The 19,748-nt window shown below is 40.2% G+C and overlaps 1 protein-coding gene across 1 annotated transcript; it reads right to left on the reverse strand.

Annotated features, from left to right (window-relative positions):
* Positions 1–6,197: 6,197 nt before the first annotated feature.
* Positions 6,198–19,742, reverse strand: LOC106895391 (phosphorylated adapter RNA export protein-like). Its single transcript, XM_014954798.1, has 5 exons — positions 19,698–19,742; positions 17,104–17,723; positions 14,213–14,333; positions 12,494–12,577; positions 6,198–10,137 (listed from the first exon to the last, which is right to left on the reverse strand). Exons 1-5 carry the CDS (start codon positions 19,731–19,733, stop codon positions 9,868–9,870), a joined length of 1,131 nt encoding a protein of 376 aa, XP_014810284.1. The 5' UTR covers positions 19,734–19,742; the 3' UTR covers positions 6,198–9,867.
* Positions 19,743–19,748: the final 6 nt, after the last annotated feature.

Here is a 19,748-nt window from a genome sequence, read left to right on the forward strand (position 1 = left end):
GAGTAGGGAATCCTAAAGCTCCCTCTTTGCCTTTTTGCTTGGCTCCCTCTTCTTTTCATTCAGTCATTCCTAAAAGCACAAAGATGATTACAGCTTTACTGCTGTAGTACCCAATTACTCATCTGCTCTATACTCTTTTGGCTAAACTGGGAGAACACAAGCCTGCAACTGCATCAGAAATCTATGAAACCCAAGAACATCTTCAAGTTGTAACCCACAGAAGGGGTTACAAGGAGGGAAATTTCACACAAGTGTACTCAGTATTCTCTTACTCCCAGTTATAAGAATTTTGGAAAAGAGTACTTACAATTAATCCTTAAAAAAAAAAAAAAAGGATTATGGGATTATGACACTACTGTTCTCCTTCCGCATGTCCACATCCTGATTTCTTTAGACATTCTTCCCAAATGGAGAACTCCTCTAAACTCCTACTGTCATACAACTAATAATTCCTTGCAAAATGACAACCCAGTCACATAAAAGATTCAATTTACCTCCAAAGATTTTGTTAAAATTAACAAATTACTTTATAGAAGCATCAGTCTTTTGAGAGATACTGTAGTTGTTCTTGCATAGAAACTAATCTTGAATGCCTTTCATTGGGGAAAATCTGGGTAATATAAGAAATCTAGCAGTTTGCAGAAAATAGCTCAGAGGAACAGCATTAAAAATCACAGCCAAATAAAAACAAAACAAGAAAACATGTGCAAGTTTTCAGAGCAGGGAAATAGACTGACCTACCATTAATAGCAATGATGCATTATCTAATTTTTATTGCCTTCTGTAGAAAAGAAGATTGTATCAACCATAAATTTTTATCCACTGTGACAGAAGTTCTGCAGAGAGAAACAACAAGGTGCAAGATATATCCTATATGTTTTCCTAAGTAAATATAAATGTAATATAAATGACCATTTAAGAAAAAATAACAGGCCATCTGACTAGGATGACCAAGCCAATGAGGCCCTCTATAGACAGAAAGAAGCCACCTCATGTTCACAGGCCCTGGTACTCATGGAAGACTTCAGCCACCCTGATATCTATTGGAGGGACAATACAGCAGGGCACAAGCAATCCAGGAAGTTCTTGGGATGCATTGATGACAACTTCCTTCTTCAAGTGATAGAGGACTCAATGAGGAGAGGATCTATGCTGGACCTTGTCCTTACCAACAAGAAGGGAACGTCAAGGGTAGCCTTGGCTGCAGTGATCATAAAATGGTAGACTTCAAGATCCTTACAGCAGCAAAGGGGGTGTGCAGGAGGCTGTCCAGCCTGGACTTCAGGAGAGCAGAGTCTTGCCTCTTCAGGGATCTGCTTGGCAGGGTACCATGGGATAAAACTGGAGGGGAGAGGGGCCCAAGTTCAAGCTCCAACAGGGTAGGTTTAGACTGAACATTAGGAAAGAATTTTTCACAGAAAGAGTGGGTATTGAAATAGGCTGCCCAGGGAGGTGGTTGAGTCACCATCCCTGGATGTGTTTAAGAGCTGTTTAGATGTGGTGTTGGGGGATATGGTGTAGGGGAGAACTTTGTAGAGTGAGGTAGATGGTTGGACTCAATGATTCCAAGGATCTCTTCCAACCTAGATGATTCTATGATTCTAAGGAAGCTAGGTAATATTCAAGGATCACCTCCTCCAAGCTCAGGAGCAGTGTATCCTAACAATGAAGAAGTCAGGTCAAAAGCCAGGAGGCTTGCATGGTTGATCAAGTTGCCCCTGGACATGCTCAAAAGCAAAAAGAAAGCCTACAGAGAGTGGAAGCAAGGACAGGTAGGCAGAGAAATTGAGTGGCCAGGGATCAGGTTAGGAAAGCTAAGCCCTGATAAAATTAAATCTGGCCAGAGACAAGAAAAACTTCTACAAGTATGTCAATGATAAAAGGAAGACTAGGGAAAATGTGAGCTCTCTACAGAAGGAAACAAGACCTGGTCACCCAGGATATGGGGAAGACTGAGGTACTCAATGACTTTTTTGCCTCAGTCTTCACCAGCAAGGGTTCTAACCACATCATGGAAATAGAGAAGGCAAAGGCAAGGGCTGGAATGAGGAACTGCCCACTGTAGGTGAAGATCAAGTATGACACCATCTGAGGAACCTGAAGGTACACAAGTCCATGGGATCTGATTAAATTTATCTGCGGATATGGGTTATGGTGTATGAAGTTGCCAAGCTACTTTCCACTATATTTGTAAAGTCATGACAGTCTGGCAAAGTTCCCACTGACTAGAAAAGAGGAAACATAACCCCCATTTTTTAAAAAGGTAAAAAGGAAGACCCAGGGAACTACAGGCTGGTCAGTCCCACCTCTGTGCCTGGCAAGATCATGGAGCAAATCCTCCTGGAATTTCTGCTAAGGCACATTGAAAATAAGAAGGTGATCAGTGACAGACAATATGGCTTCACCAAGGGCAAGTTGTACCTGACAAATGTGGTGGCATTCTGCAGCAGCGTTACAGCATTGGTGTGTAAGGGAAGAGTAACTGATGTTACTTACCTGGACTTGCGCAAAGCATTTGACATTGTCCTGCACGACATCCTTGTCTCTAAATTGGGTGAGACATGGGTTGGATGGATGGACCACTTGCTGCATAAGGAATTGGCTGGATGGTTGCACTCAAAGAGCTGCAGTCAACAGATGTCCAAGTGGAAGCCAGTGATGAGTGGCATTCCTCGGGTCAGTACTGGGACTGGTACAATTTGGCATCTTTGTTGGCAACGTGGATGTTGGGATTGAGTGCACTATAAGCAAGTCCACTGATGACAACAAGCTGTGTGGAGCAGACAACATGCTGAAGGGAAGGGATTCCATCCAGAGGGACCTGGACAGGCTTGAGAAGTGGGCCTATGCAAACCTCATGAAGTTCAACCAGGCCAAGTGCAAGGTCCTACACCTGGGTCATGGCAATTCCAAGCACAAATACAGGCTGGGTGGAGAATGGATTGAGAGCAGGTCTGAGGAGAAGGACTTGGAGGTGTTGGTTGATGAGAAGCTCAACATGACCCAGCAATGTGTGCTGGCAGCCCAGAAAGGCAGCAGCATCCTGGGCTGTATCAAAAGAAGCGTGGCCAGCAGGCTGAGGGAAGTGATTCTGTCCCTCTACTCTGCTCTGGTGAAAACCTACCTGGAGTACTGTGTCCAGCTATGGGGTCCTCAGCACAAGAAGGACATGGACCTGTTGGTCTGAGTCCAAAGGAGGGTATGAAGATGATCAGAGGGCTGGAGCACCTCTCCTCTGAAGATAGGGTGAGAGAATTGGGGTTGTTCAGCCTGGAGAAGAGAAGGCTCTGGGAAGACCTTATAGCAGCCTTCCAGTATCTGAAGGGGGCCTACAGGTAAGCTGGAGAGGGACCTTTAACAAGGGCATGTAGTGATAGGATGAGGTATAATGGCTTCAAACACTATGAGAGCAAGTTTAGATCAGATATCAGGAAGAAATTTTTCACTCTGAGGGCAATGAAGCACTGGAACAGGTTGCCCAGAGAAGCTGTGGCTGAGGGAACTTGGAACATCCCTGGAAGTGTTCAAGGCCAGGCTGGATGGGGCTTTGAGCAACCTGGTCTAGTGGGAGGTGTCCCTGTCCATGGCAGGGGGGTTGGAGCTAGGTGATCTTTAAGGTCCCTTCTAACCAAAACCATTCTGTGATGCTATGATAACAGTATTTGAACATCAGTATTTCTATGTATACAAACCTAGAAGGGTAGTATTTCTGTAGAAATCTTCAAAGAACTTCTTCTCATTTGTTTCTACGGCAATTTCATTTTTCTATTGATAAGCACCTACAGCTTTGAAGCCACACTCTGGCCATTGGATTTAATGGAGTTAATCTGCTACAAAACAGAATATGAAGATGTAGTAACTTGTAATAAAGCACATTATTTCAAGAGAGTAACCTAAAATAAAGCTTTAGTATACCGTATTTTAAAATACAATAATGAATTATCTAGACAAACATTACAACAGACAATCTTACTTGTATGACAGAAGGCAAAAGCCAAATAGATATCCGAAGATACTAAAAACACTTTCTGGAAAACTTGTAAAATACTCAAACTTTTGCAAAATTAAAAGATTTTTTCCCTTAGATTTCCTGCTTGCTACCCTCCAGCTTGATAATGTGGTATTTACACAACGAGGAGTTGGTGAGAGAATTGCAAGCTCTTCTTTGATGCACGTACCTGGTTTGGGCTGACAGCTCTACAGGGAAGGGTTCTGGATGGCTGGAGCCTCCTACTGTCATTTGTGGAGTATATTTATTTTTTACCACCATTTACTTCAGCTTATCCTTCACTTAGATTTTCAGCACATTTTCCCCTGATGGCCCATGACAATCTTTGTGCATTTGCCCCCTTTTTCTTTAAAAAGGTGTCAGGGACTGTAGATCAGAAATTCTTCCTTCAGAAAATCTTAGTTCACTGTAGTAGCCTTGGGAATAATTTATCCCTGCTACAGGGGAGTTAAGTGTTTTATTTATATTTGTTAGGTAGAGAAATATGAGTACTGCTTAAACAAGTTTTAAAAAAACAAATAAACAGGTAAGGTGGGTCACAATATCTCCAGAAGGACAAGAAAAAAATGAATAGTGTCACTTCCAGCAGATGTAGTTGGAACAGAAGACAGATATCAGCACTTTAATAGGATTGGGTTGCTACCCATCTCCTGTACGTCTACATGGACATTCTGCTTTTCCACCAAAATCTTGAGTCCATAATATTTTGGGTTCTCATATTCTTTATCAAATACAGCAGCTCAACATTAAGGTAAGGGTTTTTTTTGACTTTTCTCTGTAAAGAAAATAGTCCATACAACAGTTTGGTGCAATTTTGTATGCCATTTAAACATCACATATATACTGTTCCAGCTTGTTTGTAAGAGGAAAAAGCAGGTCATGGGTTTTCTGCATGCAAGAGCAATCACAGTTGCTCAGTATCTGGAAACATGGGAATGTATGAGGATATTGGCAATTATCATTTCCCAAAGCATTTATTTTTACTTCGAGGCTTTTTCTTTGATTTCCATGGCAAAGCCTTTCCTGCAGCTCTAAGAACAAACTGTCTTCCAGAGCCCCACTGTGTATTTCAGCAAGTTCTGCATGCTGAGTGAAGACATCCCAGTGGTTAAAGGCTGTCAATGCAAAACTTGTCAGAAGTAACTAAACAGCAAATATAAAATAATTACTGTAAGTAGCTATACTAGCATGTCAAAAAAAAAAAAAAAAAAGCTGATAGAAGCAAAGAAAAATTCAGGGGGCAAATTAAAAAAGTGCAACTTCTGGGGAAAAATGAGAATACCTTTCATAGAGATGATGTTTTAAACAAGAATGCCAATATACTGAATCACAAATGAGCTTTCAAAGGAAAAAAGAATCTTTCTGGGAAAAAGTTTTCAACAAAAGATTTTTCTGTATTTATTTAATGATACAAACGTGTTGGTTTGCCTTTTTTTTTTAAGTGACTAGAAAATTAATCTCTGTGCTCAAACAAAATAAACAAATTACCTAAAAGGTAGTATGTAGAATACCTAACTCATGTGTAGAGTCTCCTGTTATAACTTCAGGTGAGTATTTCTCTTTCTTGTCAGTATTTAGGTCTGGATGTTCCTGATTCTAGAAATGTGTTTGTCTGAGCCATATTGAAACTATCACAGTTGAGTGTTCCTTCCCCCTTCCACAGCTCTGAAAAAGTGGCATCTATCAATATTGCAGATAAGGAAATCAGAAAGCTTCAAATATGCCCTTTGAAAAATATCGGGAAGGTTTGTTCTGCAAGAACTTCCTAGGGCTTGAGAGGTCACAAATGGAATAGGAGGCAGTCGGTCCAAACTACCAAGAGCCCACAGCTGCTGCAAAGGTTGCCACTGCTCTCCAGCCAACTGCTGAAGCCTCAAGGTGGCCCCAGGAAACAGCAATCACCGTCTCTGCCCGGTTCTTCAATCCCTGAAACAAACTATGATGTGAAGGCTCCAGGACTGGAGACACCCAGGATCACTGAAGCACCGCAGCAGCTCAGAAATAGACTAGTATCTTTTACATGCTGTCCACCAGTAAGAATTAGGAACAGGAGTGGGGTACCATAAGCCCGTATCCACTAAACCAAGCTTTAAAAAAGTGCCTCTGGCAGAGCAGCAGCAGAGGATGACATAAGTTAAGGGGGGTTGTCATAGCACGAGTTTATGACAGATTGAAAAAAACCCATCTCTTAAAAAACCTCATAATTTTCTTTATTACCCAGTCAACCACTCCACACCTTTGCTTTGACAAACTACCAGGAATTCAACTTCTCTGTAACAGCAATTGTCACAATTAATGTTCATTCTCTCCATCTCATTTACTTTTCACATGACCTTTATAACTTATTGCTGTTTTCCCCCTTCCCGTCCCCTCTTCGGCTCCTCACAGATCTTTGAGAAACCAGAGCCCTGCTGTTATGAGCTGCTTCTCGTAACATAAAGGAGACAGTGTCACTTTTTTTTTTTTTTTAAATTATGATCAAAATAAAGAAAAACAGAAAGATTTAGACATGTTTTAGACAGTAACAAGCTTCAGGATAAAATCTGCTAGCACTATGGCAATGGTACAGAGAGAATAGCAAAGCATTGCTGTCTGGCTTCATACCTGGAACTGAACTCAATACGAGTTGCTGCAGATACCCAGCAGTATCTTGGGGAATATGGGACAACTATTAAGTTGTATACAGTACAAAAACACTTTCTACCACTGTCACTATCTTTAAATTCAAAATATTCTCCGTGTCTTCTCTCCAAGGCATTGCAATAAGCACTGGGTCATTCCATGCTTGCTTGAGGATTTTGGCAAATAGCTGTTAATAAGCCTGGAGGACATAAAAACATTTTAATGAGATCATCTACTTGGAAGGGGAAGGTAATCTGTAATATTGTTATTAAAGTGATGCTTTCACGATCCACTATAAAACCAAATCATTAATAAACTAGTTTTCCCTGTAATACCAAAACCCATTGATTTATTATTTGAATTTGGGACATAAGGAAGAAAAATGTCTTTGGTTACAAACAAGCTTTGTGTTTTCAAACCAGAGTGCGTTTCCCTCATTTTCACCATCTGCTTCAGGCATGACAGAGGTGGCTTATTATGCTGCTGTAGCTTAAGGGACACAGGGCAATATTTGTCCTGGCAGCACAGAGTCAACACTCACAGTAAAGATGATGCCTCTATCACACCTGCACATCAGAGAAACTCAAGAACACAAACATCCCAACCCTTGTATCTGCATTTTTGTCTTTAAAACCTCAGCCACTAAGATCTGAACAGCCAGGCATATCTGTTCCCAGACAAAAGACAACCCACACAATCCAGTTCAGTGGCAAGCCCCAGTGGACCAACAAGCACCACAAAGCTGCTCTCTCTGCAAGTATCAGCTCAGGACAGACTAAACAAATGGAGTATGTGGGAGTTGGGAATGATAACCTCTAGCCTTACCCGCGCTTCCTACTCTTGCAGTAGTTTTGAGGGAAGAAAACAGAGGAGGAGGAATGCAATACTGTTTGATGAGGAAGACGAAAATGACCACTGCTGTATCTATCTCAACACCTTCCAGCAACCTCAGTCGGATACAAAGCCAGACCCACAGCAACATGCAGGAGTGCCACAGCCTGTGCCTTCTCACCCTTGCATCAGTCCCTGGAGAAACTGTAGTGTTACTGCACCAGACCCCAAAGCTCCAGCACTGCCCATGCTCAACCCAAGGCTGGCTGACACAAGCCTCAAGCTGTCACACACAGACTCATGAGGTGGCCTCTGCCAGGCTGCCACCAGCAGGTACACCCCAGAGAAGAGGGCTGGGGGGCACACCAGGCTGCCGAGCTGGGAGGACCAGCCCTGCCACTCCAGTAACAAACCAAAGCTCCACTGCAGACACAAAAACTGGTGCTGCTTCATGCAATCTTTTTGACACCAACAGTAACTTTCACCACTGGTAAAAGAGGCATGAAGGCTTGCTCAATGTTTTGAAGAGGCTTCCTTTTGAAAGGACTCTTGTTGAAAGCCAAAGAAAATACACAAAAAAAGAGAAGGAAAAACCAGAAGACAAGCAAAGGTCAGTTAATCAGACACTAGAAAGAGGAATGGGCACTCTGCATCATCTTCCTTTTTAAGGAAGAGACTATAAATTGTTTCAATACCCTTTACCTGGAAAATGAATGTTAAAAATATTAACATCTAAAAATTACACAGAGCTTACTAGCAGCAAGTTATATAACAATAAAAAAATTACTTAAACCACCATTAAAATCTGCTGATTCTATCCAGGAAATTGTTAAGACGGTCCCAAGCAGCTCCCAAAACTAGGATCAACTGGTACAGCCGCAAACTAATTAAGCAGTACAAAATCCTGTTTCTCTCAAATGAACTATCAGTTTAGTACTCTTGGCCATCATAGGTTTGTTAGGAAAGTTAACGAACAAATCAAAACCTTTTGTTATTTCAGCAGGAGCAAAGGCATTCTTCACACCTGAGGAGTAACTTCTTAACAACAGGGAGCTCCAGCACATGAACAGAAAAATGCAGAAAAGTCAAAACTCTCATTAAATCTAATAAAGCATATCATGGAGCGTGTTACATGTTTAAGAACTTTCTTTGAATATTGTAATCACTGAAATACCAGCTCTTGACAGGACTGAATTGTTCAATATTATAACTTCATTTTGTGTTTCAGTGATATGCTTTGCTTCTGAAATCCAAGGACTCCAGGTAAACAACACTTACATACCTAAGTTTGTTGTTGGGTTTGAAAGTGAGTTAATGAATTAATATTTCAGAAATATTAATTTCTGGAAATAGCTAGAAAATAGCATCTAGTCACAGAAAACACAAAAGTATTTTAGACATCATACAGACCAGTGCCACACTTGTTCTTCGGTTATATCAATAACATTCAACATAAAAGTCTTCAATTGAACTTAGAAACTACACAACAGTCTTCTTCCTTATGTAAAAAAGTTATCTTTTACATACTATTGTTTTTGTTAGAGTCAGCGTAGAAAAACTTTAGAACTTGTGCAAGCCGTACATTATTTTACCCTACCACACATATAAGAAGCAGCATGGAAAAAAGAATTGCAAGGTAAAGGGTTTATACCTGCATGTAGAGACTCAGACCCTTGAGGGGAACGCAGATTTGTAAAATCCCACTACTGAAAAAGTATTCAGTGGTATTTGTTTGCAAACAAAAAGATCTGCGCAAATTGTGGGTCTAATAATGGAAAAAGTATAGACAGAAGAGGTAGGAAGCTCAAGCCACTACTGTAATACGAATAATTAAACTGCTGCAGAAATTCGAAACATACATTGTTCAACAGTGCTTATTTACAGGGTTGTTATTTAAAGGTCACTGACCCTTAAAATTAAGTGTATTTCACAAACCAATCTGTTTTTACAGGTCTTAATCCTACAAACACTGCTATCCTTGCCAACAGACTGCCGTACTAAGAACACACAATCTTTTATATATCAAGACTAACTTTATACTGTTTTTTCCGTTTAACTATAATAAGAGCATTGCTCACTTGATGACATTGTTAGCTTCAGCAAATTAGATGTGTGCTTGGTTAAAACATAGCCTTAATTCCTAAACCTAACATGTGGCTAAAAAAAGTTCCTAATGAACAAACATGGTGATGCAGAGCTGTTAAGAAAAATCTTAGAAGGTTTTGAAAACAAATAATATGACAACATCTTTCATGCTGTTTAATTTAGCTAAGAATTATGTAATTTTCTTCAGCATCAAATATTTCCCATGTTTCTGCATCTTACAAAAACAAGAAACCACGGGACTGTAAGAACAGCTCAATTAGTATGTTTTACAGAGACTTTGTTATCAAGAACATTAGTAACTAGAAGATCTCCAAATCATGAGCATTATCAATTTCAATAATATCTTCAGGTTCCATCTTTGCTTCATGATGCCCCTCCTGTAGATCATCCAGGGAAGCCAGAGCCTCATTTGTATCACTAGCGAAAGTCTCACGAGACGCATCATCATACTCTTGCAGGTTAAGCCCTTTAATGGCTTTTTTCATCTTCTTTCCTAGAACTTGAATTCTCCTCTTCTTAGCAGCTTTTTTGTTTTCATACTCCTTTTGGTTTTCCAGATAGAATATTTCCTTGAAAGAAAACAACAATAAAAACCAAAAGTTCGGCATATTCATTTACTAGTGTTTCCTAAAGACAACATAAAAGTTAAAAAAAAAATATTACAAATACTGTTCAATAATATTTAACTAATATACACATTATTGATAGGAAAAGTATGAAGAGATACTGCACTTAAGAAAAATGCTCTGTAGATAATTTTATTACATAATTTCTTAGCAATCTCAAAGTATATATAAATAAGTATCACTAAGTTTTCATTTCAACTTTGCTTTAGGATTAAGTGGTAGACCAGAGGGTCATTCTACCACACAGAGGGACCTGTAGAGAAACTGCAACCAAAGGTTCTCTAACAGCTTCAGAAAACTTTCCTCTCTAATTGTCATTTGAGTCTAGTCCCGTCATCTTTACTGTCAAACACTTGTGAACCCCAAAAACATCTAAACTGCAAAAGATCACTGTTGCAATTTCTGTCCGTATTTCAAGGGGGAGAGTATCATGTAGTGCTATATGCGTTTCTTTCCCTGCTTATTTTTAAAAAAACAAATTGTCCACAGAAAACATTAATGGTTTTATCTGGGCAAAAGCGCCCAGTCAAGTGCTGAGGACATGCAAATCTGTGAGAGCTGTGTATGTGACAACCTCCACAATGAGAAGATTACACACACTTTTCCCAGAGGTTTGTAGGAAAATGTCTTATACCATCAATCAGGTTCACTGAGTGAAAACTGCTGCATCATTGAACGCTTGCCAGTATCAGCAAGAGAAGAATGAGACATGCAATTACAAGGGCATGGAAGAGAGGCAGAAGAGCAATTTTTTGGAAGAGGGGCAAAAGAGCAAGTTTTTTTTTTTTTTTTTGTAATGGGGTAAAGTGATCAAACTTGCAAATTTGTGACCACTTTAAGGTATGAAAGGGTCTTTATTTGTTTTTAAACATAAAACAGACAATCACAATTTATGTTGATTTGTTTCTCAATTCCTAGTACAAGATTCTAGGATGGTTTACAGAGTGACCTGTAGTCACCTACAAGCAAAGTTAACTAGTCTTTCTTTTAACAAAACCTTCAATGAAGTGGCAAATACCATGAAAAAACCCAAGTTGTTTTAATTGCATGAAGAAAATACCATCTCAGTCTATTTCGTACCCTAAAAGGAAATGCAATATAGTATTTACAAAATGACAAACCTAATTTGATGAGCATCACAGATGGGGCCAGTGAGCAATTCAGATTAGTTTCAAACCAGTATCTGACTTAATGGGAAATATGGCCTGGTGCTACAGCTAGACAAAAGTATTCTATCAAGAGAACACCACTCAAGCCGTGCACAATGACGCAGAGCTCCAAGGGGACAAATATAAATGCAGATTACATTGCTGTAAGATATATACAAATTAAGTAAAATCCAATGTTTCTCTCGTCAGATTCTACAGTCTCATCATCCTCAACAGTGTTTTGTGACTGGCAATATGTAAAAGGTGTTCTCTCTGCCTAGTGTTGTCCTGGTTTGAGGGAAGACAACCATTTTCTGTTCAGCAATTTTACTTTGCAGTTAAGTCCCTTCTAATTAACTGAACTCTCTGAAATTAACAGCATATTGTGCAGAAACTGTTTGTTCCCAGAGAGATAAGACTTGATTGTCTCTATGCAAGGAATGGTATGCAGAGCAGCTCTTGCTTACACTTACTGCTGTAACAACCAAGGCCAGCTAATTCTTATTTGCTCCATTGGAAGGTTGGAAGCAGAACGGTGTAGAAGGGTCACGGCTGCAGGGAGGAGTGGACTGACCAACAGCATATTCCACCCCATCTGCATCGTGCTCAGCATAAAAGCTGAGAGATCAAAGGGGCCAGCTCTCTCTCTTCAACGGCCGGTGTCTGAGGAGGACTCTCTCCATTCATCTGCCTTTGATCCTGATCCATGCATTCCTGAATCCAGATTTGGAATCTCGTTCCCAGACTGGCCTCAGCAATGGATGGGACTTGCCCAGTGCCTGCCAGTCACGCGATCGTCATCCTTGGAGCTTGATGTGGTTTTGTATATATTTCATTATTTTCATTTTATTAACTATTCCAATAAACTATTTTTTCCCTAAACTCCTAAATCTCCTCTCTCTCCCTCCTCTCCTTGTAGAGAGAGGTGGAGAAGAGCATCTGACGTCTCAGCGGTCAGTTCAGCCCAAACCATAACAAGTATGAACAGCAGGCGATAACATTTTTGTGGGTTTTCTTACTTACATTTTGAATGTGAAAGGCTGGTTTCTTTGGAATATAAACTTGCTAGAGATTATGAGAGTGACAATCATAACATTTGTAGTAGGAAAAAAAAAATTTACTTCGGACATTTGTGCTCTTGAGAATTTTACCTTGATTTGCTCTTCTTTGATGCTAGGTGTGTTCTTCAGCAGGTTTAAATAAACGCCCCCTGGTGTTCTCCTCCTAGTTCCATTCTTAATAGGGAAAGAGTAAATTATTGATGGCAAGCTTAATATTAAAGTGCTGATATAAAAACAGTATTGAGACAGAATAAAAAACAAGTAAGTTCCACTGGGTTAGGTAAAGAAACGAAACACAAATAGTATTCTAACTACACTCACAACTATCTGCAATAACGTATATACTAGTTTAAATATTCAGAACACTCCTAACACATATGACCAGCAAAATGTAATACATGAACTTCACAAAACTACATAGACCTCATTTTTTTAAATTATGCTTAGCAGTTCTACAACTCATTCGCGTATCTGCAGGATTTTGCATTTCTACCTAAGGCATATAAAACACAACATGTATTTTAAAGTCTCTCTCCACTGAAGCATGAATGGACTCGGCTTCAAAGCCCCTGTAAATTATAAGTACTAATTATCACACTATTAATTGATTACCATTCATAGTATATCAAGTTGATCAGTTACTCCAGTGCTCTGATATTTATTAAATGTGATACTCTTCTGCTAAATAACAACATAAAATACAATCTAACTAAAAGTCAATTTATAAGCATGTTCTTGAAACAGCAGATGGACAAAATTCCAATCAAGAAAAACAGTATGCCTTTCAAAAGGTACTCTGATCTGCAGCCAAAGGAACCTGTGCCGCCAGGAGTTATGCCCTTTCATCTCCTTGGTAAACACATGTTAATAAATACTTTAATCTTTCAAGACAATAGAATGCTTCTAAGACAAGTTGCTAGCATTTTTTCGGGGGGAAAGGTGGTGGGGTTTGTTTGCATTGTTTCTTTTTAAATTTTTTCTCCCTCCTCTCTGCTTCCAATGATAGAACTTAAAAGATTTAAATTTATAAACGAATGCCTGAAATTCCCTTATACTGATTTGTACTAATGCACATTAGTACAATGTACACTATGTATGTACAAATTCCCTTCCACGTTATTTTATCTTCTGAACTTCTGCACTGAGGCTATTATTTAATAAAAACAAAAACAAGCCAAGAAATTGATAACATAACCATTAAGTATAGGTCTCTTCTCATACTTTCTTTTTTGTAACAGAAATCAGTACTCAGTTTTGCTCTACTGATACACAAGCCAATGGTTCTCTAATAAAGCCATTCGATTCCCTTTTGAACCCCACTCTTCAAACGTGACACTACAAATGCTCACTACTGAGTATGTTGACCTCTGATGTCACGCTAATTGACCCAGTAGAAAGGCCAGTGCTGTCAAGCATCTACAAGACTTACTGAAGAAATGTGCCAGAGGCTTCACCTGGAAGCTCTTCTTTACAAGCTTTTATTCAAGCTTCAGAATCCTCCAGTCTTAAAGATCTTTCGGTCAAGGAAAGATCCCAAGGGAAGGTGGAGTAACAGACACGCTGCTACCACTGCAAATCAGATACTTATCTCAGTACAAAAAGTTGGGCAATTTTCAGGTTTATTCATCTCGTTCTTTAGTCAGATCCAGCTCCAAGGTTACATTAGTTCCACAGGGAGGGAAGGCCATGAAACTCTGGAAGAACCTGTCTAACGTGAAAGCTGTGCAACAGCACTATCTAAATATTCTACATGTAAAAATATGTGTGGGCCCCCCACTCTGCAAACCCACAATATCACATTTTTCTTACCACTATGAACAGTCCACCATTTTGTTCCACTTCAGCTGTTTCCATAAGCAGTTCAATAGCTTTTCTTTTCCCAATTATTTTCACCACTCGGGCAATTAAATCTTTCTTTGGCTCACAAAGCCTGAGAGGAGATAAAAAAAAAGCGCATTTTTTGTCAATATCATTTCTCAAGTAAAACTGACCATGGAACTCCCATAACAAATAATTTTGTGGAATATAGAACTGTGCTAAAATTAAGTAGTCTAAACATTCAAGTGTTTCAATGACTTTTTGAATCAGATTTTAAAATACAGAGCTTCTGAGAGAGTTTACTCTAAAACATGCATTTAAAAAAATTGTTTCAATGAATATACACAGTGATTATTTTTCTTCTATCAATATGTGGAAGATTAAAACAAATAAGAAACTGCAGAGACCTGTATAAATCTCTGAAATTAAAGTATAAAAGTATATAAAGTATATTCTTTATAAAGAATAAAAGTATAAAAAGTATAAATGCACTGTTGTGCATTTAATAGTTAAAATTACATCACCTTTTACAGTTAAATCAACAATTATTTGGAGACAACAGTAAGTGTGAAAGTTCCCCCATAACATATGCCATTGTGCCACTCGGACAAACCTACACAATAAAAAAGAAATCAGTCTGTTGACTAATCTATGACAAAGCATGAAGTGTAAACAAGAAAAAAAAAATGCAGTATTTCTGAGTTACATTGCATTCTTTTGTTAGCATGCAGAATTTTTCACTGTCAGTCTGCAAGACGGGAGAGGCTTATGTAGCCCCCATTCAATTCAATCAATGTGCCAAAGTTCGTACTCCCACTGGAAAATACTGTAAGAGCACCAATCAGTACCACTTGTCCACAGCAAGAGTTCGTATGCTAAATTCTGATTTTCCAATGACCAAGCTTCTAATTAAGCACAGTCCCAACCAGTCCAGCTCACTGGGTTTATACTTTGGCGACCAAGAGACCACCATCATCAAAATTTCGTTAAGACCACTGTCTAGCCTAATTGCTTCAAGCAACATCACTATGCTACGTTACAGACGTTACAATGACTGCATAACAGAAGGTATTAACTATTTAGAACAACCAGGTTAGCTTCATCTGCTTCCATTTTATGGCTGAAGTTACCTGAAATTAAATGTTAAAACTCACATTTGAGTGACAATTGTCCTAATCATGAAAAGGATTATCCAATCTGCTTAATTTTTCACTTTATGCTTAATCTCACTGAGTTCAATGAATGATTAAGGTACCAGAAGGTAAAGGCCGTCCCAAATATTTATGGGATTGACTGCTAAATTGTGAATTATTGGAAGAGATGGAAGTGTTTCGCTAAGATGCAGAGAAGTTTACAATAACCAGGATTCCTTAGAGAGTTGGTTAAATAGACCTTCTGTTAGCAGCAGTGGCAGCTTAAACAGTCAAATCCCCACTCAGCGTTCATCCTGGTCCTGCACAATCCTCCTGCATGCATGCTTTAGCAGGCATCTCTGCACTGCAACAGGATCTGAACAAGACAAAGGGCAATAAATGGCACAAGATGGTCAGAAAAATTCTTTGATTTCAGTTCACTGTGTGGGCCAACACAACAAAAAGTTATGAATCCAGGCACAGATGGCACAGCACAGATCAAACAACAGTGCTGTCTGTGATGTGTACAACCACAATCCTACTGATGCAGTTCAGTGCCACTACTACTATAGACAAAAAAGGAGGCTTCTGCCCTATTTTGATGAAGCTCAATAAAACAAAGAAAAGTTTATTACAAGAGAAATGCTCAGAGTTTTCAAATTCATAAATGAGAAGCTACCAAAAACTGGTAAGAGCAGTAATTAATTGCCTAATTACTTATTTCTGCATCTGGTAATACTAAGTACCACATGTAAGAAATCAACAATGATCAATAAACCCAGGTTTTATTTAAACGTCAAGCTAACCATTAGTAAATCCTGTAACTCCCATTCCCTATTTAACCCTCCTTTTCTTCCCTTGCACCATGGAAAAAGGACTGTGGCAGTTTAAGTCAATCTAAGTCAAAACGACTACAGTCATGTGCCCTCCCTCACACCATGAGTCCAGGGCTGCCAGTGCCAGCTCAAGGGAAAGTGTGCCACAAATTGCTTCAGAAAACAAACGCGTCTGCAAACTAACTCTTTCAAAAAAGCAACAACTAAGTTTTCTGACTTGGCTCAGTCAGGAGCAGGAAAAGAATTGGATTGCAGCAAGCATGCATACAGCTGGAGCTCGGTAACCCCAACACTGGCTTCCATAAATTAGCACAGAACCACAGCTCAGTTTCACAACACAAAAAGAGGCAAGGCTCAATTTCAGTGCTGCTGTCTGGCCTTGGCACAGGCCTCAGTTACACCAGCAGCAAGATGTTTTCTTCAGGTAAGCACGTTCCACAGAAAGAATATGTCCATTTCAGAAGCTCTCCAAAGCACTACATAGTCCGAGTCATTTACAGTTTCAAGGATTTATAACTTAGCCAGATTTTCATGGTGACCACAGCAGGCATTCGTTGGTGTTCAACTCCTAACACGCATCTTTACTCATGCGGTTATTTCCTAAAAAAGCCACTACGAAATCTCTATCATGATAAACACTACTTTTCCTTGCCATTGCTCTGAAATAACAAACCATTTTGGTGGATTTTTTTTTAAATAATTAGACAGTGTTACTGCATGCTTCTAAAAGATATCAGCCATAACACTGCATTTTAATCCCAGGACTTTGGAAATACACACAAGGCACTCATGCTTTTTTTGTAATTTGGTGTGACATCTTACATATTTAGCAGTAAGAAAGCCTTCCCCTTACTCTTCCATCAACAGTTTACCACCACTTGCAGAAACTAAGATATGCTGATATTAAACTCACCGATAAGCAATTTCATCTGCCACTTTTTCCTCAGAATCTTCTTCTGTTATCTCATACCTTCCTTTATATTTCATTTCTTGTCTTTCACCCAGTCTATCTTTTACAGGCCGCTTCCGTTTGAGAAGGCCTTGCCCATTTTCTTCTTCTGCTGGCAGTGGTTTCTTGTCATCATGCATGTATTCATCCAGTTCTTTATCTAAAGTCTCTGCCTCCTTTTGCTGAGCTTCCTTCATCAGCTTTTTAGCCAATAAATAATTGTAAGTCTCAGACTGCCTGCTTCTGTCAATACTACCATCCATGCCTAGAATCCCAAGTTCAGTAGCCACTGCATCCTGATTCTGCTCCTGGAGCACCACACCCCAAATGTTGTTGACCTTCTTGCCACCTAGAGCAGTTTGTTTTTGGTGGCCTTGGCTAAGCTGAAAAGGCTCAGATTTAGCAGGAGAAAAGCTGAAACATTTCTGTCGTTTTCGTTTCCACAGACAGCTGTCATCATCAGATTCAGAAAAGCTTTCGTCACTCGAATCCACACTTTTGGTTGTCCGATAAGGAACACTTGGTGCACACGATGAAATGGCACTCTGGAATGGTCGGCCTGAATCATTGCCATCATGTGATTTCTGAAAAGAAACGGTAAATATCCATTAATTTAATTACTCTTGTAAATTAGAAGCGCTATTAAGTCACACCAAAGATTTGATCAGCTAGTAAACTTAACTCTGACTCATTTGACTGTTTAGGCTATCCTCTATGAGCATCTTTTGGACTGCAGTTGACTGGTGCATCCTATGAAACCTCTGCAATTTGAACATTTGTACACGAGAGACAGCATGGCAGCTGTAGATAACACTTATCAGGAATCACTAATCTACTTAATATCATCTTTGTTGAATGGAATTGAAATTATTACAAGAATAGAAAAGCTATTAAAATTCCCAAATTGAACAAACACACAACATGCACAGCAGTTCTAAGAGAAGTTTAAAAACCTAAACCACCATGGGAAATTACCAGAATTTTTTTTAAGCAGAAAAATTAACATCCTCTCCAGTCTGAAAGGGGTCGAGACTAGTTATGTGCAACCATAATAGTGTTCCCTGAGACTCAAGCGAGAAGAAAAAGTGACCAAAACCCCCTAAACTTGGATGCTGCTCAGACTTTGAGAAGCTAATAGTGTAATGTGAATATGGTTTGATCAGGACAGCACATGACCAGCTGAGGACAGTAATACCTTACAGAAGAACTGTGGTTTTCTTTCTTTAAACCAACAAGACACCACAGACTCACATGGCTTCTTACTAATTAGAACAAAAACATAAAGGTTTCAACATACTTTAAAACAAAAGTCCCATGGCTATAAACATATTCAAGAAATGCTGTTTTGTCCCATACACCTGCCAGGTAAGCTAAAATATGAAAGTCAAACCTGCTCAAATCTGCATAACCTGCAAAAGCACCATGTGTGACATAACCCAGAATTCTTATGCCCAAAGGCTGTAAACTTTTGGCCAGGCTGTCTGTGCTAATCTGCGGTAAGTGTTTTTCCTTACTCATAATTCCAGTTGTTCCCCACCTGAATTCCTATCATAGTGTTATACGCTATCCTATGATCTTTAAAAATAAGATCTCTTCCTTCAGTTTCAGGTGGAATAAAAATTCTTCCTCTAACCTTACTGCTTTCATCAACACTATGGCACCACTTTTTCTTCCTCCTATTAGCAAACAGAAAACAAAAGTCTTTCGACTTATTTTATCATGTTGCAAAATACAAACTTTTAATTTAAAATGTATTCCATAATGCAAAACACTAACGACTCCATAAATTAAAAAAAACCAAAACCAAACACAACCAAAACCACCAAAAAACCGAACCCACGTCTGTAATAATTTATTTTGTGCTACATATCCCGGAACTATATGGCAAACAAACCAAAATAAATAAAGAAAATAAAATTCCTTACACATGCAGCGTACGCTGATTTATCTTATTTTGAGATCTTTTTCCTGCCCACACACCACCGTAAGTTCCTCATTAAACTTCACCACGGAACACAACGTGTAAACAATGCGACACACTTGGAAACAAACATCTCTTCAGCAACCCGCGGACGCCAGTCCAGCCACGGGAAAGCAGCAATCGCCGCTCGCCGCCTCCGGGTGTTTTCCCAAGGGCCTGTTCCTACCGTTCTCGAAGGGACCGGCGGCACCGCTCGGCCCGCGCTCTCCTTCGCTCACCGACCCCACCGCCCACCAACAACAAAAGCCTCGCCCGCCTCCCCACAGCGTGCGGCTTCCCCACACGAACCGGCACCGGAGGAACACGCCGGCTGCCGGGCCCAGGGCAAGCAGTCGCTGCCGGGGAAGGGCCCCCGGGCCGCACCGGGGCCCCCTCCTCCCGCAGAAGCAGAACACCGCCCGTCCCTGGGGTCTGTGGATCCCTCCCGGGAGCGGGGCACCACAGGCGGCGGCGGCGGGGCCCCTGCCGCCCTCCGGCCGCCTTCTCCCGGCTGGGCCTGCCGCGGCCCGCCCGCCAGGAGCGGCGCGGCTCCAACTGGAGCCGGGGCCCGGCCGCCGGCCACCTCCCCTTTCTTCACCTGCTGCGGGTCCCCGGGAGAGCCGGCGCCGGGCATGTCGGAGTCTGAGTC

Source organism: Calidris pugnax, unplaced genomic scaffold (genome assembly GCF_001431845.1).
Source record: "Calidris pugnax isolate Ruff unplaced genomic scaffold, ASM143184v1 scaffold157, whole genome shotgun sequence".
Classification (NCBI taxonomy): domain Eukaryota; kingdom Metazoa; phylum Chordata; class Aves; order Charadriiformes; family Scolopacidae; genus Calidris; species Calidris pugnax.

Coding starts and splice junctions, on each gene's coding strand:
- LOC106895391 (XM_014954798.1), bottom strand. CDS start 19,733: ATGCCCGGCGCCGGCTCTCCCGGGGACCCGCAGCAG. Junction 14,334..17,103: donor GCAGATGAAATTGCTTATCG/GTGAGTTTAATA, acceptor ATCTCCTCTCAG/GCTTTGTGAGCCAAAGAAAG. Junction 10,138..12,493: donor TCAAAGAAGAGCAAATCAAG/GTAAAATTCTCA, acceptor TTTTCTTTCAAG/GAAATATTCTATCTGGAAAA.